Source organism: Fusarium venenatum (genome assembly GCF_020744135.1).
Source record: "Fusarium venenatum strain MPI-CAGE-CH-0201 chromosome Unknown EDB82scaffold_1, whole genome shotgun sequence".
Lineage (NCBI taxonomy): Eukaryota > Fungi > Ascomycota > Sordariomycetes > Hypocreales > Nectriaceae > Fusarium > Fusarium venenatum.
The window spans coordinates 10,862,571-10,887,743 of NW_027072129.1; the positions used below are offsets into that span (position 1 = coordinate 10,862,571).

At 48.1% G+C, this 25,173-nt stretch overlaps 9 protein-coding genes and 2 non-coding genes across 11 annotated transcripts; 6 read left to right on the top strand and 5 right to left on the bottom strand.

Annotated features, from left to right (window-relative positions):
* Positions 1-450: 450 nt before the first annotated feature.
* EDB82DRAFT_114794 (uncharacterized protein) lies at positions 451-1,974 on the top strand. The gene is made up of 2 exons (XM_065606981.1): positions 451-1,079; positions 1,131-1,974. The coding sequence occupies exons 1-2, from the start codon at positions 662-664 to the stop codon at positions 1,904-1,906; spliced, it is 1,194 nt and encodes a 397-aa protein (XP_065465988.1). The 5' UTR covers positions 451-661; the 3' UTR covers positions 1,907-1,974.
* A 976-nt stretch (positions 1,975-2,950) lies between these two features.
* On the bottom strand, positions 2,951-3,045 carry EDB82DRAFT_t36. Its single transcript has one exon. It is a non-coding gene; the product is annotated as a tRNA-Ile (tRNA).
* Positions 3,046-5,008: 1,963 nt separating this feature from the next.
* Positions 5,009-10,303, top strand: EDB82DRAFT_114817 (uncharacterized protein). Its single transcript, XM_025732565.2, has 2 exons — positions 5,009-8,704; positions 8,754-10,303. Exons 1-2 carry the CDS (start codon positions 5,112-5,114, stop codon positions 10,240-10,242), a joined length of 5,082 nt encoding a protein of 1,693 aa, XP_025587635.1. The 5' UTR covers positions 5,009-5,111; the 3' UTR covers positions 10,243-10,303.
* A 342-nt stretch (positions 10,304-10,645) lies between these two features.
* Positions 10,646-13,195, top strand: EDB82DRAFT_438525 (uncharacterized protein). The gene is made up of 2 exons (XM_025732554.2): positions 10,646-11,338; positions 11,387-13,195. Exons 1-2 carry the CDS (start codon positions 11,024-11,026, stop codon positions 13,139-13,141), a joined length of 2,070 nt encoding a protein of 689 aa, XP_025587634.1. The 5' UTR covers positions 10,646-11,023; the 3' UTR covers positions 13,142-13,195.
* A 3-nt stretch (positions 13,196-13,198) lies between these two features.
* EDB82DRAFT_493326 (uncharacterized protein) lies at positions 13,199-13,933 on the bottom strand. Its single transcript, XM_065608422.1, has one exon. The coding sequence runs from the start codon at positions 13,593-13,595 to the stop codon at positions 13,353-13,355; it is 243 nt and encodes an 80-aa protein (XP_065465989.1). The 5' UTR covers positions 13,596-13,933; the 3' UTR covers positions 13,199-13,352.
* An 11-nt stretch (positions 13,934-13,944) lies between these two features.
* Positions 13,945-16,611, bottom strand: EDB82DRAFT_493328 (uncharacterized protein). Its single transcript, XM_025732532.2, has one exon. It carries the CDS (start codon positions 16,597-16,599, stop codon positions 14,140-14,142), a length of 2,460 nt encoding a protein of 819 aa, XP_025587632.2. The 5' UTR covers positions 16,600-16,611; the 3' UTR covers positions 13,945-14,139.
* A 1,486-nt stretch (positions 16,612-18,097) lies between these two features.
* On the top strand, positions 18,098-19,340 carry EDB82DRAFT_544211 (uncharacterized protein; the record flags this gene model as incomplete). The annotated part of the gene is made up of 3 exons (XM_065609396.1): positions 18,098-18,337; positions 18,389-18,653; positions 18,748-19,340. 3 exons carry the CDS (start codon positions 18,098-18,100, stop codon positions 19,338-19,340), a joined length of 1,098 nt encoding a protein of 365 aa, XP_065465990.1.
* A 976-nt stretch (positions 19,341-20,316) lies between these two features.
* On the bottom strand, positions 20,317-20,878 carry EDB82DRAFT_114903 (uncharacterized protein). Its single transcript, XM_065606982.1, has one exon. The coding sequence runs from the start codon at positions 20,678-20,680 to the stop codon at positions 20,396-20,398; it is 285 nt and encodes a 94-aa protein (XP_065465991.1). The 5' UTR covers positions 20,681-20,878; the 3' UTR covers positions 20,317-20,395.
* Positions 20,879-21,077: 199 nt separating this feature from the next.
* EDB82DRAFT_544212 (repair protein Rad1/Rec1/Rad17-domain-containing protein) lies at positions 21,078-22,889 on the bottom strand (the record flags this gene model as incomplete). Its single annotated transcript, XM_065609397.1, has 5 exons — positions 21,078-21,883; positions 21,932-22,197; positions 22,337-22,391; positions 22,441-22,583; positions 22,846-22,889. The coding sequence occupies 5 exons, from the start codon at positions 22,887-22,889 to the stop codon at positions 21,078-21,080; spliced, it is 1,314 nt and encodes a 437-aa protein (XP_065465992.1).
* A 7-nt stretch (positions 22,890-22,896) lies between these two features.
* On the top strand, positions 22,897-24,616 carry EDB82DRAFT_493337 (Bromodomain-containing protein). The gene is made up of 3 exons (XM_025732499.2): positions 22,897-22,970; positions 23,032-23,156; positions 23,208-24,616. Exons 1-3 carry the CDS (start codon positions 22,958-22,960, stop codon positions 24,258-24,260), a joined length of 1,191 nt encoding a protein of 396 aa, XP_025587629.1. The 5' UTR covers positions 22,897-22,957; the 3' UTR covers positions 24,261-24,616.
* Positions 24,617-24,853: 237 nt separating this feature from the next.
* Positions 24,854-24,961, top strand: EDB82DRAFT_t33. Its single transcript has one exon. It is a non-coding gene; the product is annotated as a tRNA-Pro (tRNA).
* Positions 24,962-25,173: the final 212 nt, after the last annotated feature.

Below are 25,173 nucleotides of genomic sequence, written 5' to 3' on the forward strand. Positions count from 1 at the left end.
CACATCTCACACCCTCACGATTCTCTAGTCTAGCTCTTCTAAGCCCCTCATTCAAAGAGCCATCATCCGAGACCTGCGCGATCAGCCGTGGGTTGACCAGGGTGGGTATGCCGATACTTTTCGTCCACCCTCATGTCGACCCAACCAATGTACCATATTCTCCATATATAGACCAAGTTATAATAAGCCCATCTCCCGTCGAGACAAAGAAAGCTTTCCTCCCAGGCACACCACCTTGAACTACCTCTTTGTTACAGACACCGGAACCTTTCTCAGCTTTACTACCACTTTAACTATTCATCATGGAGCCCGAGACTCGAGCCACTTCTTCCTTTGAGAAGGATGCCCACAAGACAAAGGACAATGCCTCCAAGGGCAAGACCAGAAGCAATTCTCTCTTCACCATCAGCTCTGGCTTCACCTTCTTTGCTGCCCTTCCTGGAGGATCCAGTTCATCCTCTTTCAGGTCATCCTCTTTCCGATAAATACCCAACACCAACTCTTGTTCCATTCTCTGTTTTCCGTCTTTCGTTTATACCCAGTCCTTTTGTTTATTGTTTTATTTTCTTACACATTGGATCTGCTGGCTCAGCTACTTTTTATGAAACCCCTGGTTTGATACGGCGCACTTGCTTTTCCGTGCTTTACTTCTCACACCACAATGAATAAATTACGGTCTTTCCAGCCCAGCCGTCGTGGCCTCAACTTCAAACAACTCAATCAAGACTTTGCCGACGAACAGTACGAGGTTTTCCTTAACAAACTTAATGTCGAAGTTTATGTCATCGCCCAGATGGCGTTCCTTCCTGGGGGCAGCGCTGGGGCGACTCGGAGGTCTCCTTGGTTGAAACAGTACCCGGAGGAGTTTATCAAACATGTTGAGCTCGTGGCTCATCCGGATGCCCGCTCGGGGCACTGGGAAAAGGTTCTTCGGAACGGGGACGAGAGAGTCAACCTAATTGTTGCCATCCTCTTCAGAATCATTGACAAGAGCATATTCTCGCCGCTGCTATTTGGAGCCGATCCGAAGCTTTGTAAGACACTTCAGAACTCCGATACCGAGCTCATCAATGCAGAAGGTATGTAAATCAGCATAATATACGTTGAGCATCATGCTGACATTGACTCAGGATTCGAACGCAGCGCTGTTCTCTCACACACCTCGAGAGCTTGGCTCCGGAAGAACAATGGAGAGCCCCCTCTCTTTTGGCAGGAGGTTGACAAGCTATGCTGGCAGAGTTTGGCAATGCTACTCCCTTTCTACGACTATGTGGAAGAAACTGCAGTCTCCAAACCCATGCCGAAAACGGAACTATACCAGTCACTGCATGATCTGTTTGCACACGCTGGTTGGATCAGCGTGTGCATGCGCATGTCACCAGCCATCATCTCAATAGACTGGAATATTCCCGGAGAGCCCTTCTCGACAGAACTCATCAACAACTCTCAGGAAGCATACGAAGCTTCATTGGATGCAGCCAAGGCACACGAAGCCTCGGTGGAGAAAGCCAGGCAATACCAAATGATGGTTCTCGGGGTGTCTGGCAAGCCCAGACCCCATATTAGACAAGTCAAGTCTGCTCCCAGAGTCAAGATCACAGTGACGCCGACGATGGTTCGTCACAAACCTCTCCCAAAAACAATGAACATCAAGGGCGTCACCTCGTACACAATAATGAAGCCCTCTGTGGTATTCTACGAGGGATTCAAGCTTGAAGGGGATGAGAATAAAGCATACACCAGCCTTCCAGTCTACATCCAGAAGCTCCGGGACCGCAACTGTGTGCCAGAGAAAACTGTCATGACCATTATGGCACTTGCAACGATTTGGATGTGGGTTTCGTTTACCACCCGGGGTCAACAAACATGGCAGATAATGCAACAATGGTTGCAGTCGGTACAATAGTATGGGGCCATACCATAGGAGGTCTCCGGGAAGATAGTGGGACCTCAAGTGATAGTCATGGGTGCGTGAGGGTTTTGTTTCCTTGTTTCTTAACCGGATGGTTTATATAGAGAAGTGGGTTCTGGAGTTTAGGTTGTTATTGGAATTTGAAGGAAATAGCTAGAGCTATAGCTTCAGCGATAAACGTATTAGTTAAATATGATCCATCAAGCAATAATTTTGCTCTCCCACCATACTTTGAACAAGCAGACCCACGATAACAAACCCATAGGATCTTTGTCATAAAGAGCGTAGGTATAATAGAACAATATGAGAACATACTGACTTCTTGTTCTTGTATTAATATTTTGGATGTTCAAAAGGAACCCTGCAGGGTAAGCCCCAGGTATCAGAAAAAGTGACCGCTGGGAGCATAAGAGACGAAATTAGTAGGTCACTTTATGCTTCTTAGACTATAGTTCTTAGATTACTTATTTTTATATCCTAAGACTTAGGAGGCCTTTTTTTCTACTACCCACTAGACAGTCCACTCACGAATAGAATGACCCATAGAACCAAAGCATGGCCTGATGGCGTCCACAAGCCTCGTCTTCTGTTATGATGTGCAGATTAGACAAGTTTACGTGTTGCATACCAAATTTGAGTAAGAGATTCATCAGTTTTAATAGAACACTTTGGTTCGTCTTGAAGCTCATATGAGTATGGGGTCTGGATCAACAGAGAGGTTGTCACGGTTGAGGTACTTTCCGTGTACTAGACGCTGAATCGGCTGATGAGGAGACTACAGAGAAATTAATGTGCAACTTCAGTGAGGGGAAGTCACATTCATTGAGGGTCTTGGACGAGATTACGTACATTGAGGTGGTCCTGATGTGCATTGGTTTCACTAATCTTATCTGATCATCCAGATCAGACCCACCTTTTCGATGATCTCTGGACATGCTGTAAGTAACAACTCAAACCCGTATCATAACGACCGCCAAAAAGATCATACTAGAATTGTTAAAATCAACAAAAAGAAAGCTAATGGGCACTGAGAGACTTTGCTCCCGCCAGGGCTTGAACCTGAGACCTTCGCATTACCGGATACTCGGAATGAAGTATTAGTACGACGCTCTAACCAACTGAGCTACGGAAGCCAATCAGCTTTAGGCGGTGATTCGCCGTTGTTGGGTGAGCAGCGAATTCGGAATATGATATCCAAATGACAGGGGTTACTCTGCTCTGTCGGTTGAGAACTTACCCTACTGTAGAAGAGATGGCCCCCTGATCATCGAGTCGCAATGTATTAGTGGTTCGAGCCTGTCTGTACGCGATCTCGAAAGTGATGTTCAAAACTGCTCACTTCCTCTTGAATGACTTGAGCATAATTGACACATGGTAGTATGAAGGACACGTCAGGTCAAGATCAGGTCATATAGCATGGGAAGCTCATTTGGCTATTCTAGCCGAACACGATAGTCCCGACCAATTCGCTTCTTTTACTCAACACCTAGCATACCGCATCTGTTGTTTCCTCTTGTCAATATCAGAAAAGTCAAAAGGCGTAAGCCTTAAGCTCCAGCCCAAGACCCAAGAACGTGGCTGCTTACTGCACTCTCATACTCGGCAAATCAGTCATCATCCGGAAAGCCTATCGCATTTCTAAGAAATCACTGGCAGACTAATTTTGGTAACGCAACAGTGCAGCCAAGCATCGCAAACACTAAAACACAACCAACCACCGAGCTCACTAGGATAACACCAACATTACAATGAAACACTCGAGAGACAAAGACCGGAGAATACGAGAAATCCACGAGGTACCTTGCAGAAGCAATCGCGATTTCCATCAATCAATTGTTGGAAACGGGTAACTACATGCAGTAGTCAACTGCCGCGTGGCTTTGATCGAGAGAGGTTGGGCATTGCGAGGATTAGTTAGCTTGTGCTACTATACCCAGGTAGGTACTCGATAATAACATGCAGGACTTGGCGGTTTACCAGATGAGGAAGTACAGACCATAGAAGGGGCTGAGATTGCAAAAGGAGCATTGAAATGTCTTGATCTGTATATACGAGTTGAGGCTACAGATACAGCTTACAGCAATACAAAGTTTAATCGGGCCATCCCGTCCACCCGCACGCCAACGGCCTCTGATGTGTTTCAACGTATTAAGGGACCAGACTTGTTCGGGAGCTACCGATCTAATTATGATCAACTTTAATTGGTGTAATCAATTAAACAACAATTGTCCCTACTGAAGCAATTGTATCAAGTTCAAAAAGCATCAACAAAATGACCAACAAATAAAACAATATCTTGAAAGTCAATCCGTCTTCAGCCTCCCGTTTGTGTCTTGCTTCTCCGGATCCGTCCCATGTCTCCCGTTGCCAGCCACCCGCCCTTTTTGGGTCTTTGTCTTCGGAAGAGCTTCAAGGATGAGACAGTGACACCCCGCCCCCAGCCATCCCCCAGCCTCAACTCGACGAGGTGAAAACTGTAATCAGCAAGATATATCAAGTTTTATATCCTTGCTAGTTGCTTCAATTACCCCTATATCACTTTTCTGATGTGACTTTACTCGGTGCAAAGTGTATTAAGGGGAGATATCAACCCCGAAGCTTGCTCTCTGAACGACCAATTTGTGATAACGTCGAGGCTGGGAATCCAAGATGAGCATGGGGGAAAAGCTTAGCTTCAAGGATGTAAATAACTCTTTAACGAGTTTAGAGGCTCATGATCCCTGTACTGCCGCAGCCAAGGCAGATAGATGATGCCAGTTCATAGCTTAACCTGCCTACGTTATCGTTCGTATCTGCCCATGAATGAAACCTCGTCATTTCCTCAACCTTTTTCTCTCTGGTCCCTGCAGACCGCAAGAAAAACTCTTTACTCTTCAGCTCCAATTCTGCACAGCATTAGACTAGTCCGGCAACTCGCAGGAGTAAAAGGACCCGCTAGACTACGCTACGGACTGGATCTCCATCTTCTAGGCTGGGCTGGGACGGCTAACTAGCGCCTAATCGGTTCCCAAGCTTCGTTCGGTTCGCTTCCAAGCCTGAACAAGGTCAAGCAAGGTCTCACTTTTATCTTTTTTACCCGCCTCCAAACGTGCGATTCAACGCCTGAAATCCATCGTCTTTTTTTTGCTTGTCATATTTTTTTTCCGCCTCCAACGTGTTGGCCCAATCACACCGCTCGTTGCAGTCAGCCTCAGATCAAATGTCTACGCCATACTGGGGCCAGTTGCCCGGACCAAAGGTCGTCCAGGGCTCTAACCGCCGCAGGTCTGAGTCGGACAACTATACCTATAATGCTGACCGTAGATCTTCGCTCGACATTGCCCCAGTTCGCAAATCGAATCGTGTTTCTTCACAAACTCAAGGCACTGATGCTCTTTCTGAATCTACCTTTAGTCCTTATGATTCTCCTACCACTCCTGGTTTCGCTCCTCAAGGTCTAGCTCCTAGACCATCTTCATACCGCCGAGACATCTCTACTGGAGAGTCTTCCAAACCGCGCTACAACAGTCGACAGCAACAAGCCTACGACGAGCCATTGTCACCTGCTCAAGAGGCTCCTCGTGGTCCTCCTGTGAACTATCGTCATCCATACGGTAACGGCGGTCCTTCTAATACCCACACCGCTCCCAACGCATCTGCTTCTTACGATCCTAACCCACAAGACGACGATATGGAAGACGACCAGTACCAACGCTCCTCACAAAGGACCGGAGGTCAAAGATATGACCAAGGCCAAGATGATTTCTCAAGACGAGGCTCGAGCGCCAGCGCATACGATCAATTGCCTAGGAGAACAACAGGCGGGTCATCAAAACGTCAAAAAGCGTACGCAGACGACCGATCACCCCTCCAAAGGCTAGAGTTGACGCTCGATAGTATGACCAAGGAGGAAAAACGCGCCCGAGTCGAAGCCGCCGAAAAACGCGCCAGAGCAAGACAGGCCAAGCAGGCTGGAAAGCAACCCGCAAGCGGCCCGCAAGTGCAACAGTCGCATGAGCGAAAACCCTCCGTAACATATAGCGAAAGGCGTCCATCAGGCGGCGGAGCCTTCTTTTCAGCCGGACAGCCTTCGGCGCACAGAGATGTTTCCCAAAACTACTCCAGGGAAGCACCAAGAGATACCCAAAGAGATACACAGCGCGATGTTCCACAAGACACCTACCAAGACATTCCACCACAGAATGCGCCTAGAGAAGAGACTGCTTCTCCGTTTGTGTACCAGGAGCTACCTCCTCAAGTCACTGTACAAAGAGGCCACTCGCATCGTCGTCGCAGCTCTGTTGCGCAACGGCCAGCAGATGACATGACGTTTGGATCAGGCGCACTGCGACAGCCAGCAGAAGTTGAGCCTGCGCCCAGGCGCATTGATCCTCAATCTGCCGTTCCTAGAACTGTTGAGCAAGACTCTGGTATTCCTCAGCGCAACCTGAGTTTCCGCGAACGAGCGACTCGAGATAACGCACAGCTTCCTGAACAACCTGCGCCAGCACCAGCACCAGCACCAGCACCGATGCCAATGCCAATGTCAATGCCACAGACTCAGCCCGTCCAGCCACCTGCGCAAAGCGGAGGATTCTCTCTGACTAGAAGTGGCAGCAACAAGCTCAGGAAACCACCTCCACCTGATCTTAACTATCCTCGCAGAGTGGTATCCGAAAGGCGCGCTCCTGCTGGACCTCCCATTTCAAAATACTGCCACCAGTTTGATGATGATTATTACTATGACGACCAAGATGACCTACTTCCCGCCCGACAGATTCCCCAAGAACTTCCTACCCGACAAAACACCCAACAGATTACTCAAGAACTTAATGACCGTTTCACTAGGGAGAAGGAGCTTCCTCCTAACCCTCCACAGATCACAGGAGCCCATGAATATATACCGACTCATCAGGAGATGCCTATGCCTGGTGATAACCAAGGTATCAAGAGGCGCGTTACTGACCCTGCCCCTAGGGTTCAGTATGCCGACGAGGATGAGTTTATCCCGCCGCCCCAACGCACGAAGTCCATTGGTACCAGGCTTCTTGGCAGAAAGGACGACGACGGGACTCATGCTCAGAACCAGGCGGCTGTCCTCAGGAAAGCCAACCGGGCAGACAGCTTTTCCTCGGAAAGCTCTGAGGGACACCACATTTCCCGAATGGTATTCAAGCAACCAGAAGATATGGTCCCCGGTGACGGTCTTTACCTACCACCTACATGGCTAGACGAGTGGAGGAAGGGAACTGTTGGTACCTTGTCTGGGACATACCTGGATATACAAGATGGTCCCATTGCTGAGCCAGCCGCACACCAGGCTTGGTGGGAGCAGGACAAGAGGAAGAGCTTCTCTGAGCCGCGGAACGCAGAGGCTTTCGATGGCGAGTATGATGAGCAGACCCCTACTCGCTTCAAGCCTGCGCTTTTCATGAAGTGTGGTCCCCTTTTGAGATATTGCGGAATCAAGCGTGAGAAGGTTCCCAACAGAGCTGGTAATCTGGCTGAGCGAGAAATGTGGCGTGGCAGTATCATGATTGTCACTCAAGATTCTGACTCTTCATATGATATCGCACCCACGTTGCGACTCTTTGTTCAAAGTCTCGACTTGCTGCCAGCACCTCCTCACAGCATCAAGGGAGATCTGTCTCCTGAGTACGTCGATCCCATTGCCGGCCATCCCAAAGTGGGCCGCAGAGGAGAAACCCTCTACGTCCGCCCCGTGGATCATTTGGAGGAGGCAAAGGATCTTTCTCGCGATGAGACTGATACAGGACTCTTCGAGCAAACCATCACCCCGCTTGAGCTTCCTGGTCCTGATGGTCCAGCTGATCTGCCCGGCTCATTTGCTAACCGCAGAAAGCGGGCAGGCGCTGATGGCGAAAAGGTCCAGAAGTACAAGGACATCAGAGGCTTCAGACTCCATACTGAGCGTGGATGTACTTTCTGGCGTTTCAACATCGAGGTCGAGCTGCGCGAGAACCAACAGCGCATTGCCTACCGTATCAACCGTGGCCCCGCCACAGGCTTCTGGGTTCCTGCCAAGGGCGAGACGATGAACATGATGTTCCACAGCTGTAACGGTTTCAGCGCGAGCGTGAAGCCTGATGAGCTGAGCGGACCTGACCCCATGTGGCGCGATGTGTTGAACAACCACCAATCTCGACCTTTCCATCTTATGATTGGAGGTGGTGACCAGATCTACAACGACTGCGTGTCGAAGGAATGCAGCCTTTTCAAGGAGTGGCTCAACATTCGCAACCCTATCCAAAAGCACACTGCTGCTCTCACGCCTGAGATGCAAGACGAGCTGGAAACTTTCTATCTGGAGAGGTACTGCATGTGGTTCTCTCAAGGTCTGTTTGGTCTCGCCAACTCACAAATTCCCATGGTAAACATGTGGGATGACCATGATATCTTTGACGGATATGGATCATATCCTCACCACGACATGAAGTCCCCAATCATGAGCGGTTTGGGTGCTGTCGCGCACAAGTACTACATGCTCTTCCAGCACCAGTCTATTATGACTGAGCTGGAAAACACTGAACCAAGTTGGATTCTTGGCAACGAGCCTGGCCCATACATCAACGAGCTTGGCCGTAGTCTGTTCTTGTCTGTTGGCTCCAAGGTCGGACTCCTTGCTGTTGATTGCCGCACAGAAAGGACGGAGCATGATGTTGTCTCTGATAAGTCATGGGAGAAGATCATGAACCGTCTCTACGCTGAGGTCCGCCGTGGTCAGGTTGAGCATCTGATGGTGCTATTAGGTATTCCTATTGCTTATCCCAGATTGGTCTGGTTGGAGAATATGTAAGTGATTTCCAACGACATTGATAAGTATACGACTGACTTGTTTTAGTTTGACCTCCAGACTCATGGACCCCGTCAAGGCGCTTGGACGCACCGGTGTCTTGGGCAAGGCCCTCAACAACATCGATGGTGGTGTCGAAGTCTTGGATGATCTTAATGACCACTGGACTGCCAAGAGCCACAAGCAGGAGCGATCTGTCGTGATCGAAGACTTGCAAGATCTTGCTATCGACAAGTCTCTTCGAGTCACCATTCTCAGTGGTGACGTTCATCTCGCCGCTGTTGGACAGTTTTACTCCAACCCCAAGCTTGGACTTGCTAAGCACAAGGACCCGCGATACATGCCCAACATTATCTCATCAGCCATCGCTAACACACCACCCCCCGACATGCTGGCTGATGTGCTGAACAAGAGAAACAAGGTCCACCACTTCGACAAGCAGACCGATGAAGACATGATTCCTCTCTTCCAGCAGGGAGTTGATGGCAAGCCAAGAAACAACAAGCACCTTCTTCCTCACCGAAACTGGTGCGCCATCCGTGAGTGGCAACCAGGTAGTACACCACCACCTACACCTCCTGGATCTTCTGGTGGAGAAAGCTCTGCTCCTAAGGGTGGCCTTCTCCGAAGGTTGTCACTCTCCAGGAGCAAGTCTACATCTTCCGATGCCCGCCCTGACTTTAACAGAGAGACTGTCCGCGGAGGATCCCGACCCCCAGTCACCCGAGGTGGCGGTGGTTTGTTCCGCAGCTTGTCGCGACGCAACTCGACAAGTTCCGAGCGTCCTCCAGCCAAGCTTCAGCGATCCATGTCTGTCGACCAAGCTCCTGAGGGCAAAAAGTCGGGATTCTTTGGTTTCATTCGACGACCTAGTCAGCGTCGTGCTGCTGACGAAGGTGACATGAATGACAGGTGGGAAGACCAAGACCCTTATTATGATGATCCAGACTACTATGAGGAGCCTCTGTCCCCTCAACGCGGAGGTCCCGGCCCCTCAGGCATGAGAGGTGGTGCCGCCTACGATGAGTACACTGAGGGTGACGACTCATACTTTATGGCAGCCCGGCCACTTCAGCGAGCCCAAACTGTTGGATCGCGAGCCATGTCACACTCGCGAGAGGCTGTGGGCCCTATGCAGCCTATGCCTCGTCCTGGAGACTTCTACAGGACACCCACCGGCCTATCAACAAAGCAGAAGAAGCAGGCAGACAAGTACACTGTTGATCTCGAGGGTGGACTGGACATCACCCTTAACGTCGAGATCAACCCCAAGGACCCTGCCGGTATCACCAAGCCATACAGACTTTTGGTACCAAAGCTCTTCTATGACTACGAGAACGAGAACGAGAATGAAGCGGGAGCTGTTCCCGAGCAGGATCCACAGATGGCTCAGGCTGGAGCCGCAGAAGCTCCAGAACCAACTGGGTTCAAGAGACTTCTCAGCTTCCGCAGGAAGGCTAAGAACCGTCCTCCACCAGAGGATGATGATTATAGTGAAGACGACGATGATGACATTGATGTTTACCGTGTAAGATAAGTCTAAGAAGGACTATCTATCTGCGTGTTTTTGGATATTTTTGCATATGACTTATTTATGCCTATTGGCATTCGGATGGAGTTTTGGAGATATTTAGAGATGATTGATCTCTTTGGACAAATTTAGCTTTTAGTACATATGACCGTCTCAAAAGCAGGCGTGTATAATTTTGGTTCAAAATATGAATGATACGAGCGTTTGTCTCTTTTTTCCATCATCATCATGACTTTAATGAAAGCCAAGAATATCTCTTCCCTTCTCTTTTCCCTGAAACGATGTAGTTCATCGCCGCTAAAACCCCTGAATAGCGGGGGTATCCAGGCGCTAATCCCGCTCCAATCCGACCCCCGGAATTTGAACCTGCAGGCGCGGGAGGGTAGTAAAAAAAAGGTTGGCGAATCATGTAGTAGCACAAGCTCAAAGCTACGTATTTGTTTCTTTGTGAGGAGACGACAAGTTCAACACGCGCTCTCTCTTTTTTTTCTTCTGTAAATTCTTCACCTTTTCGTGATTCTGTGCAATATTGAACACGAGGATACGGCGGATTTAATGACGATACAGACCCGATATTAAAAGTGCACGGGACGAGACTAGTCTTGTTGACTGAAACATCGTCATTCGCTTCACTTCAAGGGGTCCTCCTTGTCCCTTGAACTGTCGATCAACGCAGGCCATCTCGACGACAACCAAACAACCATATTCCGAACAAAGCACGATACGACAAATTGCGAACTCTTAAGAATCAGCCTCACGAGCGCGGTTTCTAGGGCATGGCGCCATCATGTCGCGCCCATATCAGTATCGTACCAGTTCCACAATCCCAAGGAACATTCAGTCAATAGGCCATGTGTTATCAGCCAACGCACAGCAGGCAGCGCACCAGCTAAGAATATGGGCTTCCGGTCCGGGAAAGCGCATGGCTATATCGACGGGCGAACGAATTATGCGACGGTTACAGCGTAATTTAACTTCAAGACGGCTATTGAGCTTTCCTCATCTGCTGGTGTTGCTCTGGCTCGCTATACTATTGTATGGAGAGAGATGGGTGTTCAGTAGCAAAGTCGCAAGTTGCGATTGGGACCATTGGGAGAAATGGGTATGTTGCACTTGAAAGAATATGTTAAAAAAAAACTGACAATTACAGCCGAAAGATGCGAAACCTCACCACCTCGTCTTCGTCGCCGATCCTCAAATCATCGATCCTCATTCCTACCCTGGCCGTCCCTGGCCTCTTAATCCTCTGACGGTTCTCATAACCGATAATTACCTACGACGTGGCTACCGAGCGATGCAAAGCCGTCTACACCCTGACAGTTTATTCTTCCTGGGCGATTTGTTCGACGGCGGTCGAGAGTGGAAGACGCGAGAAGGTAAATTCGTCGATCCGAAATGGGGAAGAGGTCGTTCCAAAGATGAAAAGAAGCTGGTCGAGTCGTGGCACAATACGTATGGCGAGGACTTTTGGTTGCACGAGTACGAGAGATTCGGAGACATCTTCTTTGAGCACTTCAACGACGGAGGAGAAGTACCTGGACCTTGGCAGCGTGGACGAAAGCTGGTGGCCAGTTTGCCAGGAAACCATGACTTGGGCTTTGGTGCGCAAGTGCAAACTTCTGTTCGAGATCGATTCGAGGCATTCTTTGGCGATGTTAACCGCGTGGATGTTATCGGAAACCACACCATTGTTTCTGTCGATTCAGTCTCTTTGAGTGCTGATACATCAGAGTACAAGAAGCAGCATGATCTGAAGCCCATCTTCGGTCCTGTGAATGAGTTTCTGGACGGTGTCAAGGCATTGAAGCGAAAGGCAGTCGAGGAGGAATTACGCCATTACTATGATCTCAAAGGAGGTCTACGATATCCTCATAACGTTGAGGAACTGGATAGATCGAAGCCAACTTGGGGCAAGACCACTGAAGCAGACAAAGGCGATGACCCTGAGTTTCCCACGATTCTTCTTACACATGTTCCGCTATACCGAGCGCCTGGAACACCCTGCGGCCCTCAACGAGAGCACTGGCCGCCGACGAAACCTCCCAAGGGCCAGAAAGAGCCCGTTTTCCCTGATAACCGAAACGCCCTCAGCATTGTCGGGGGATACCAATACCAAAACGTTCTCAATGAGCTTGACTCAATCAAATTGGTCAAGAGCATAGGAAACATCAAGCATGTCTTTTCAGGCGATGACCATGACTACTGCGAGGTTGTGCACTCTGATGCAAAGGAGAACGTCCGCGAAATCACCGTCAAGAGTATGAGCATGGCCATGGGTGTACCTACGCCTGGCTTTCTCATGGTCAGCATGTTTAACCCTGTTGATTCAAAGGGTAAACCACTACCTGGAGCACCAGAGCAGACGATTCAGACACACATGTGTCTTTTACCTAACCAAATCCATACGTATATGGAATACATTGTCTTTGGCGTGGCAACTCTTGTTCTTCTAGTCGTCCGCGCAGCACTTGTTCCCGCACTCTCACTCACCCCTTTCGCCCTCGAACCTGAGAAACATTCAGCCTCAAGTGCTTTACCCATGTATAAAGACAAGATGGATCCTCCCGAAGCTTCATCATACCGCAACACGACATCCTCAGGAACTTCAGCACACCATTTCCCCTCACGCGCAGCACCGCGGCACGGGAGGAGCGCCTCTCCTGTCCAAACATCAAATCGATGGCAAGCTCGACGCGGAGGACGAAATGATAAGCGCTGGGGTTGGGGATCTGCTAGCGGGCCTCGCATACACCTCGACGACAATCTTTTCACCACAGGCGTTCAAGATAAACGCATCGGTGGCAAGAAAGCTCTTGGGGTGATTGGCCGAGAGCTTTGGACCACGGCTTGGCGTGTTGTTTGGATGGTGCTGTTGTTTTTTGCATATCTTGCATGGAAGGGATAAACTATGTACATAATATTCTCACAGTATATTACGTGGAAAGGGGAAATATGGGGGAAAAGTCCAATTTTGGATGTTGTGCTCACACCAAACATTTTTATATGTATCAAAAAGTAATAAAGAACGAGATGAATTCCATCTCGAATACCATAATCCCAAAGCATACAATAATCCATTCCCAGTTCCCATATCTCATGTCCCGATTTCCTTTCGCTCATCGTCTTCTCGAAACACCCATCCTCTCCTCCCTAGCCCTCCTCAAATCATCATCCCTCTCCCTCTCCTGCAACGCCTGATGCACACCTTCCATATCCGCCTGACTCTGCTGAGCAGCTGCTACGGCTGCAGCTCTTCGGGCTTGTTGTGCTGCGACAAGGGCCTCGCGGGCGCGTCGGTCTTCGTAGGACGCGACGTCTTCGGAGGTGATGTGCAGTGTTGTTGCGGGACGTCTAAGCATTTTTCTTTCTTCTTTTTTGTGAAGGAACCTGATGGAGTGGTAGGTATGTAGTGAGATGTTGGCTGCTTTGGGCTCGAGGAAGTGAGAGAGAACAAAGAGCTTTTGTTGTGATGAGGAGTTTTTTGAGAGGAGTGATGGTCGGGCCTGAATGAATGAATGAAATGATGAAAGGCAAAGGTTGTTGATTATGAGAAGCCTTGCTTCGTGTGTTTCATGTCTTCTTGTGTTGGAAATGATGCTGAAATGTGCTGCAAGTGAGATGTAAACATTGTGTGGAGTTGCATGACTAGTGGTTGTGTTGATTGGTTTAGTGGCGTATCCCCTGCTAAGAAACCTTGGTTGACTCTAACATTATCACTGTCAACATTCAAGTTAATTCAACATCAAACATCTATTCTTTTAATTCATCTATGCGTAATACTAACTATTGCTCTAAATTAGGTAAATGCTATACGCGCTTCAAATGCCTAGGTATCAAGTAAAAAACATCATGCAGGGGATATGGGATATCCCAACTCAGGTATCAATCAAACGCGAACCACCCTCAAGGCGACTTGCTAAACCCAGAAGCATAAACATTCTCCGCCTCCCATTTCAAAAAGTCACCTAAATCATGATGTAGGTTATAACCCATCGGTACCGTGTCCGGAATATGGGCTTGGCCAACCACGAGAGGCATCATAGGACTCGGCGGTAGACTTCCCTCGTCCTCGTCCTCGCTGCGTAAAGTCGGGCATTTGGGTCGTCCCTCGCCAACCCATCGTTTTAGCCCTGTGCTGTTGAAAAACTTAGCTTTGTCCAGAGCTTGACCGGGCGCCGGGGCGTTCCAGAACCCGGAGGGAAACTCAGCACCCACCGGGATCGGAAGGTCAACGTCTGTATCGATAGTCGAAGGCGTTGACGAGAATGTGCTATGGGATGATGACCGTAGCGATGGTGTTGCTTGCGCTTGAATAGGCTCGGCTTCTGGCTCTGGCTCAGGTACATCTCCAATCAACGCCCCATATGTCTCAAAACCAAAGGTATCGAACCATGACGTGATTTCTTCCACCTGCTTTGTGTCCTCGTCAATGGACATGTCTGGGAATAAATCTCCGGCTCCTCCTAAAATCGCCATCTGGAATGCTGTCCAGTCCAATGTATCGTCCATCTTTTTTATACCTTTTTCAACTTCAGCCTTGGCTAGGGTGATCGGCCCATGACGGAAAGAGGGTTTTGTGAGTGTATAAGGTGTACTCTTCAAGTAATAGTATTCGTCTGTCTCTTCAATGCTCGGTTTAGGGGGCTCGGTGGCTGGCTCATCACTCGGCGACTTTGGTTGTGACTTGGCAGCCACATTTCCCAAAACCTCTGGTATTGATGGCAATACTTCAACTGTTTCTGTACCGAGGCGCGCAGGGCTTCTAGCTGGAAGTTGAGGCAAAGTATTTGGCGAAGTGTCGCTCTTATCCTGGATACTCCAAATAGATTTGTTGTCTTCGACCAAAGGCGTTCCTTTCGGAATATCCAGAGGAAAGGAATCCAGATCAGGAGTCAACTCTGGTGTCTGGAGTGTTGTTTCGGCTGGAACAACCGTATTCTCTGCAGCCTGTCTCGCTCTTATTCGGGATGCCAATTCGTCGAGATAAAATGGCTCGATATCTGTCTCGGAATTGTCTGAAGCCGCACTCCGGACCGAATCGATTGAGTTACGCTCTCTGGCACGCTCCTCTGCCCGTTCGTCGTCTAGTTGTTGTTGCGCCGCTTCTCGTTTCCTTCGCAGCGCTTCGATACGATCGGGTGTCAACATCTCATCAGCTTCAATGCGCCTGAAACGCTGGCCCGTTAGGATACCCGTCATATTCTCTGACAAGGTCCATCGTGGAGTGAGAGTTGCTGCCTTGGAAAAAGATTGTCCAACAAAACTCTGCTTCTTTCTTTGAGGCTTCTTAACCACCGATGCCCGTCTGTCTGGAGATGACCGGTGGGAGGAAATGGAGGATGATTCCTCGCCTCTCCACCTCGAATGTTTTTGGAAGCCTGCTGGCAGAGGCATGGATTTGGAATGTTTATGGTTTGTAGGTATTCCAGGTGGTGATGGTGGTGGAGGTAAATTAGACAACTGCGATGCACGTTGAGTCTCTCTAAGTGCAGAGCCTAAGGCTTTGAATGCCTCATCGGTCTCACGAAATAGACGGTCAACGCTGTCTGATGACGAGCCAAGGCTTTGACCGTCGTACACAGGCTGGTCGGGCTGCCAGCTGGTTGGCTCGACCTCGTAAACGTCAGCGCCATGGTCCGACAAAGAAATAATCGAAGCCTCGGGCGAGACCCTCTCATGGTGTGAGATACTGTAATTAACAGAAGTATAGTTGCCATTCCTAGAACGAGGGGGGCGCAGGTACCGTGAGGATTGGGAGGAATGGGACTGGTGGTAGGAATGTGGGTGGGATTGCCCGTGTTCAACAGGACAAAGAACATGTGGTGGTCTGCTGTTGATGGCATTACTGCCAGTGAGAGCCTCAAGGGCTGCATTTCGTCCTTCAAAGCATGAGGAGCTTATGGACGGAGCTCTTAGGTGAGGAGTTGGCAAAGAAGGAACTGGGTTTGGAACACGATGAATCTCTGGCACTCTTTGAATAGTAACTGGCGTTGCTATGACTGAGCTTTTCTTTGGCACAGGAAGACGTGACTTTGTGGTGTTGGTCCTTCTTTGTGTAGACTTCTTAGCGCAGCAAGAACTCAAGTCCTCACACGAATCGCTAAGATCGTCGCCATTTCGATTTTGGTTCTTCTGTTGTCGAGTCTTTGGTAGTGACCGTTGAGGAGTTATAAGTCGCCGTATTAAGCCAGGCATTTTGACTGGCCAGCAGAAAGCCTGGCGATGCAACAAACGAAACGAAAAGAATTCGGGAAACCGTTTCTCATAATAAGAAACAAAACAAAAAAATGAAGAACGTTGAAAAGAAAGTTTATCGAGAAATGCGTCAAGTATATGCTCTCTTTGGAGTGGAAACGCTGTCATTCCTAATCGCCGGATTAGAGGCTTTGTTAGATGGACCGAAAGTTCAACGGACCCGAATGCGGAATAAGAAAGCGTTTTTAGCCTGCAAACAAGTAAACAGTAAAATATCGTGGGACTGGCTCAATAATATATATTCAACAATAAAAACGGTGGGACGAACTCGGGGATATCATTCCTAAGGGAGTCGTATGATCCGTCTTGTGTCCATAGACTCATCATGACCATGGTGCTGTGGAGTGATATGCCCCAAAAGCTGCAACCAAGTAAACTCGTAACAATAGGCAATGTGTTAGAAACATTTCTTGTTGTGCTGATTGGTTATTGATTGAAAGTGGCTGACGCTATTCAGGCCTCTCAATTCAGGCTTGCTAGAAACAAGATGTCTTATATCGAATGTCGAGGCCCGGTCATTGTATCCAGTTTGTGCAACAACTCATCAACCACTCAAGACGCAAGAACTGATTCTCGATTTAGTCCTTGACCCGGTAATTGGGTAATCGAACCCAGTAGAAAGGCCCGTACAACATGTTGACGTTGGTACCCGTTGGTAAGAGGCCGACCTGACGTCGGGTAACTCGAACCTATGACAGCCTGCCTAGTGGTATCGCAGCATCGGAGACCAGGCGGAACGGGACTCTGCATTAATGGAAACGATCCAACTCTCAGCCTGCTTATGGCTTGCATGATTATCTGCATCACAACCTCCAGGCTTCGGAACTCTGCATCACGACCTGAAGTGCGAGCCCTGAGCGGAGCGGTCAATCCGAGAACTGTGCGAGTGTATATCAGCAGTTCTTGTGCCCTGGGAAAGTGAACGAGGGGGTATCATGGCAATGAACGATCAATTTACTGACTTTATTGACGTATATTTGGTAGATAACGGGAAAGAGAATTCCCTGTGTGCATTGACAATACTTTATTGTTTCCAATACTCAGACGGTGAATTACGGTTTCTTGCAGAAAGGATTGACCATATGATCGCCTCAAGATGAAACAACTTCCGCCAGAGCAGCGGTGAGGATTGATGGTTGGAAGACCTCCTGTCCAATGAGTTCGTAGAGATTTAGTGGTGTTTTAGTTAGGATTTGATGTGAACAAGAGACGCATCTGACAGTGGACGAGTCGTCCCTTCCTACGATTCCAAGTATGTTCTTTCTTTTGTTTATTTTGGCCCGTTTTCTCAAGACTAGGTAGGTAGGTTTTCCAACCATGGAATGCGTGACTCATACGGCTTGAACTCTAGCTACCTACGATGTCGGTTATAAAGGAAGCTTCTGTCGCGCTGTACAGACAGCAGCAACCTAAGTATGTTCTTTCCTCCTCTTTTCATTTGGATGAATTAGAAATTCAAAATATCTAGCAAAAACGTTATAGCATCACTGATTCACTGGCAACTGCCTCGATGCTTTTCTTCACGAAACTTTCATATTTTCTCCTCCTACCACTATTGAAACTGCTTACCCGGCTTCAATTCCACATCAGATTTTGGTACACAATCATGGTATCAACCCCTCTCACACAAGATGAGGCTGCAGCTGCTATAGTGTATTTCGCCTTGTCCGGTGCCCTGTGTCCTCCAGAGGGTAAAGCAGTTGGCTATTCATTGCTGAACGCCACTCCAGACTATTTCACTTGGTCTGCTACTTTGGAGGAGTTCGACGGACCTCCTGTACCTCCTAATCGATATTTGATCAAAATCGATAGGAGATCAAAGAACATATCTCCTCCATCCCCTATTGTTATTTAGGAACAAGACTTTTCCGAAGCAATCCTTTCTGCCACCGGCCAGCACCTGTCATTATGGGAAAGATTCACAGATGGCGCACTCAGCATCTCGTACAAAGTGACAGTAAAGGAGAGCACCGATTCGATTTATGTCGTTCAGCTATGCCACCACGGGAATGTTGCGTCAACGGACTCCTTGATGTCCTATATCACCAAAACCATCAGCCCTACACTCCTACCAGTACCCCCTGTGTACCCTATTCCTCACGAGAAACAACGGCAGGAAACAACGGCAGGAAACAACTGGCATGGGGAGGCAGATAACCCAGGTGATGCCAGGCGTAATGTGCACCTCGGTATACCCCAGCTTATCCCACGAGCAAAAGATCAACCTTTTTCCGAAAGTCACTCGTGCTTTCTAAGCCTGCTGGGACATCCCGTTCCCAGAACCAAAATTGATCGGAGAAGTGGTCGCCGATTTGGTCAACGACGAGCTCAATCTCAGGATCGATCCAGATCGACATTACAGTCTCGGCGGGCCATTCTCCTCCGTACGAGAATATCTCCGTGCTTATATCAACGCATCACTAGTCTCCCTCGAGAAGCAACAAGGAATCGATGAGTACAAGGCATTGTATCTTACGCGCATCCGAAACTTTGTATCCAACAGTCTTCACAACACCCCACATATCGTGGAGCAAATACCAGTTGCCCTGTCACATTCTGATATGGGTCCTCACAATATTATTGTGTCTAGTGAAGATAACACCGACATCAAGGCCATCATTGATTGGGAGTTCGTCGCCTCTGCACCAGTTGCATCGTCCTATCACATTCTGGAAATGTTCTTCCGCCAAAACGCTCCAAACGGGTTCGGTCAAGAATACCCTCGTTCAGATGAGCTCCGCCAAGCTTTCTGGGGTACCATTCCCAAGTGGAAACTGGTTAACGAGAGTGAAACCACGCAGGTTTTCCTCGAGTGGATGAAGTTTGGACTGTTTTTGAAGCCTGAGTAGAGGCCCCCCAAGCTCTCCGCATCAGAAGCAGAGGGATACTGGAAAGAAAACATTCGGGTAGTAGAGGCAATGATGCAAAAATATGGCGAAGGTGCCTAGGGACTGGTCGTAATATGGTAAACACCTTCAGTCCCAACTCTCGCAATGTTTTGCGAGCCTAACATGATAATGTTGCCGCGACTTACAATGGTCTCCTTATCGATCATGATGCAACTGAGAAAGCCCACTGTTAAAAGCTAAATAATAAAAATTAATATAATTTGACTCGGATGCTCGCTTCCCATGGTCTTCGCCAGGTTGTTCAGTTGTATCTATGCCTCGCCCGCATCGAGAGTGAAGTGGCGATATAACTCGTACACAAAACCCTTGATATTCATATGTCATAAAATCTTCCATGCATCCAGTTTGATGTTACTAAAGCCATGAACTGCTCTGATGAAGCCAAGTCCTAATGATTCCGCTTATGTGAATGATGTTTCATTAGGAATCCCTCGTCCCATACATATTTGTTTTGTAGGAGGGTGACTTCAACTAAACGCACAGCAAATACCACTTATTCTTCCGAATGGAGGGCAATCACCCGAGGATTCTCTGCTTACCTGCACTCTTTGAAGATAACCTATGGTGTTATGTTCAAAGATGAAAACCATCTCGGTGCTGCAGATTGCGTAGTCCCCAGCACACGTGTGCTTTTCCGAGTCTGCTCCTGGGTTACGTGCCTAGTTATGGAACTGACATCACAGAAAGACAAGGCTCACACCAACCGAAACAGTACGAGAGAACACCTTTTCGCTTAGACATGGATCGGCAAATATCTAGTAAATATGCGTCGAAATATTGTGCATATAAATCTCAAAAAAGGGGCACCTGTACCGTAACTCCATCATTCGTCGAGCTTCCTTTGTATACTCTTGTTCGTAATTCATGTCATAGCCAAAATCCATCGTTCGCTCGCAAAGTCTCGTAGCATCAAACAGGCCTGCCGTGTGCTCTATTTCCTCCTATTTTGTCTCGTTTGTCGAAGAAGTCGATGTTCCAAGTTTTCAGGGTGGTCTTTATGGGAGACGGCTGTATTTTCTAATCGTTCGTGATGCGGCCCTACGCATGAAACTCGACACCGTTTGTGTAGTCGGTGTTCTCTTCTCATTAAGTAACGGTTCTGACTCGTCGTCGATGTCGACATATACAGGCTTATTTCCGAACATGGTTGTTGCCCATGTTTTGATAGGGCTGAAAAGACAGCCAGACCAAGCAGTCTTTCTCTTGTTCTTTGCTACAATAGTGCCAGTCGTGCTTGGCCTTGATGAAATGATGATATTTATCTCTCGAAATTGATTCATGATGAAGAATTGGCAGTCACTCTGCTCAGCAGATTGTGCAGATTATTAAATGATTTAGATGTACGAGGATAGGATTAAATGACTACAAGAGGGAGCAGGCCCCTTTTCAACACGATCAGTGTTCGACGTACTGATGGATGCAGTGATGCGAAAAGGCTGGGTCCACCATTCCAATCATGATGGCTTCTAGGTAGGGTGTTCCAGATTCTAAGGGTTTGCATTCCGTTAGCAGATCAAGGGAGGATCAGACCAAGAGGGTCTACGACACGGTTTCACAAGTTTAAGCTTACCAAGATCAGTAATCTTTAATCTGGCAAGTGTGAAAGACATGCAAACGTTGAATGAGGGCCATTCATTACTAGATTATCACGGTTTTGTGGTCGATATCCACGACATATTACTCAGCTTCGCCATCATCTGCATCGTCATTCTCGCCATCTTCCTGAAGGAAAGGCACGAACCGAAAGTCAAGAAAGCTTCGCTTACCACCCTCAATATCCACCATGAACTGCAGACTCAAAACTCCTTGTGAATCTCCTCGTAAGCTGACCTTGTTGGCGATTCGCATCGCTTCTGTCGAATTCTTGATAAAGTCAAATTTGTAGGCCTGCGACCAACGATCTTGGATGGTAAAAGTCTCGAGAAGGTCCCTGCCACGTGCAAAATCCACCCCTGAGCTCCCCAGATCTCCTATACCAGCAAGCGATAGGAAAGGTGAGGCTTTGGTGGCTGTAACTGTCAACTTCAAAGGAGCTGTTGGAGAAATTTCTGCGAGCGAGTCCAGCAGTGTTCGAGATTGCATGATAATTTTAAAGGTGAGATCAGTGCGGTCGAAAGGAATATCATCGGGTATTTCCGGTAAATAGGTTGTCAAAGACGCAGTAGTCTTCACGCCAGATTCCTCGATGGTGATTTTGAACGGGTCTCCTTCTTCCGCGTACAGGAGAGTGCAAGTACCAGAAATACCAAGGGTTTGGTTGCTGAAAGCATCAGGGCGGTAATTCCGGAGATTACTGCGATAAGGGTCTTGCTCTGCTTTGTGAGCACGAGCGGCTACATCCACGGCCCCAAAGATCTGAAGCACTTCAAGGACTGATGATAAGGAAAGTTGAAAATTGGGAAGTTCAGACGCGTCATCGCCATCCTGAGGAGGTAAATTGACTGTATATGACGAAAAGAGAGATTTGTCGAGAAACGCAACGCCTACTGACTATCAGTTTTGGTCACTCTGATATTACTGGCAAAACTCACCCTGCATCACCCGCGCATGGTCAGATGCAAAACGAACACCTTCCTCTGTAATTTGAACATGAACTCTGGGTGCAAAGTTTATGCATCTCAAAAGTTGATACAGCGGGCGAGTGGAAGTCGCAACCGCGCGGAAGATGGGTTGAGCTTCTGTAGACATATCGAAGTTGCGGATGTGGTTGTTTGGGAAAGGTGCGTGAATGAAAGGTTCAAAAACTGGCAGAAAGGCAATTGGCGCGCCAAGTAGCGTCTTCTCTTGATTGCTCCAACTATTTTACACGAAATCGACCGAAACGAGAACTTTTGGGTATCTTAGATGTAGACTCCGACCGCACAGAACATATAGACGACTCCGAACCTGCTGAGGTTAGTGTTTTGGCGATGATTGATGCTGGATGGGAAACGTACCCAAGTGCAAGAGAAGCCGGAACGCCCAGTAGGGGAACGTTGATCAAGGTACGGTCTAAAAAAGGTCAGCAGGCAGAAATGGACTAATGAAGAATGGCACATACTGAGAGCAAAGACACCAGTGAGGAAGAAACCAACGATGAGTAGGGCAAAAGCGACCGTGAACTGAGTGTCCTTTTTCACGGTAGGGAAGAAGGGACTGCCAGCAGCAGCTTGCCAGACCTCATGCAGCGAAGAATCCATAGGCCTTGTTGGGAGGGAAAGTGGGATTTGGAAGTTGGAAGTTGTTGAGGATTCCGCAGCAAGAATTGAATGTGTTGCGGGGAAGAATTGCTGGCAAAGTGTCAACTTCTGTGGCTGCTTTGCTGTAGACAGAAGATGCTCTGGGGAAGCTTCATGAGCTTACGATGGCGCATCGTGGCCATACACGAATTAGGTTTAGTGCATGGGTGCCCCTGTCCTTCCTTCCCTCAGCTTAGGGCCCACATCGAATGACATAAGCAACGCACGGACGATCTTCGACGCGCTTCACTCCGCTCTCATGATGCTGCATCCCATCATATCGAACTTCTCCCTGAATAATTTCGAATCCCAACAACCCAGGTTAAGTTCATATTAATTATGTCAGAAGAAAGTGAGTTCTACATGGAATGCGACCGCGACAATAGTCAAATCACTAACGTACGATTAAACAGACGGCAAGCGCAAAGCCGAGGAGGAGCCATCATCTCCTACTCCATCCAAGCGCATCAAGCAGGATGATTCCGCCGAGCCACCGGAAAAGAAGCCCGAAGTCAAACGAATCCCATTCCCTGAAAAGGTAACAACTCAAAACTTGAGGCATGTGCATGTATACTAACAATAACTCTAGCCCGCTGTTATCGAAGAGCGCAATGGTGAAATCGAGTTCCGAGTAGTCAACAACGACAATGAGCGCGAAGCACTTATAATCTTGACCGGTCTCAAGTGTATCTTTCAGAAACAGCTACCGAAAATGCCCAAAGATTATATCGCGCGACTTGTCTACGACCGAACTCATTTGTCCATCGCCATCGTCAAGAAACCCCTCGAAGTTGTTGGTGGAATCACATATCGCCCATTCAAAGGACGCCGTTTCGCCGAAATTGTCTTCTGTGCCATCAGCTCTGACCAGCAAGTCAAAGGATACGGTGCCCATCTTATGTCTCACTTGAAAGACTATGTTAAAGCGACAAGCGACGTGATGCATTTCTTGACGTATGCTGACAACTATGCGATTGGCTACTTCAAGAAGCAGGGCTTCACCAAAGAAATTACTCTCGACAAGAAGGTATGGATGGGTTACATCAAGGATTACGAAGGTGGTACCATTATGCAGTGTTCTATGCTGCCACGGATCCGCTATCTCGAGATGGGTCGCATGCTCCTTAAGCAGAAAGAATGCGTCCAAGCAAAGATTCGAGCGTACTCCAAATCCCACAACATTCATGCCCCTCCGAAAGAGTGGAGGAATGGAATTACGGAAATCAACCCTCTGGATATCCCCGCTATTCGAGCATCAGGATGGTCACCCGATATGGACGAATTAGCGCGTCAACCTCGCCATGGACCCAACTACAACCAACTTCTTCATCTATTGAACGATCTTCAAAACCACAACTCAGCCTGGCCATTCCTGGTACCAGTCAATCGCGACGACGTGGCCGATTACTACGACGTGATCAAGGAACCCATGGATTTGAGTACTATGGAGAGCAAGCTCGAAGCCGACCAGTACCTCACGCCTGAGGATTTTATTAGAGACGCCAAGTTGGTGTTCGATAACTGCCGAAAGTACAATAATGAGAGTACTCCATACGCAAAGTCGGCCAACAAGCTTGAGAAGTTTATGTGGCAGCAGATCAAGGCGATTCCCGAGTGGTCTCACCTGGAGCCTGAGAAATAGAGATCTCATCCAGTCAACAAACCAAAACCGGGGAATCGGATTCGAATAACACTTCGGAGATCTTCAGGAGGCGTTGCAGAAGGTAGCTCAGGTGCCCAAAGTGCTCCAAATGCTACAAAAGTATTGTAGAGTAGCTGTTGGAGTTTGTATTTCTAGTGGCATGTAAGGGTCGATCCCAACTGAATCGGCATGATATAAGCGAGGCGTTCTGGAGGTTGATAGCTATTATGAATACCATGTTTATCTTATAAAGTTAGCGTACGTCATTGACAATTTGTGATGTGAGAATTAATGGCTGTTTTGCGAATATATCTTCAACAACATGAGTGTAGAGTTTGGTACTCCTGATGTTGTCCAGTCAAAGTGTGTACGACCATCAGACCAAGTCGAAGAGGCGCCCCAACAGGGCACCGGTCAGATGAGCATTATATCCACGCGTTCTTAGCGATTAGGTAAAGCTCACATGTATGTCAATAGTCTCTCATGCCATCCCTATCGTTGACAAAAGCTCTTTTGACTCTAATATGTTTGTGCGATGTAGTATATATATGCAAATATTGGCACCCAGACTAATAACAACTAGGATTATTCCTGGCCTGATGGTCTAGCGGTATGATTCTTGCTTCGGGAGTGACATCTCAGTTCTCTATATGAGAACTAAAGTTTGCGAGAGGTCCCGGGTTCAATCCCCGGTCAGGCCCTTCTTTTTGCATTTTTCTTTTCCCTGATCATATCTTCTTTACGACCTTCCAAGCATTCCCCATTTCATTTTTTAAGGTTATTTGTAGAATTCACGGCAATTGCACTTGTATGGCCCGCTTTGCGGGATGTCACATGATGGAATGAGCCGCATGTGGGGAGATCTCGACTGGGAAGAGAATGGTGGTGAGTTGGCACTCATCATGGAGTTTAT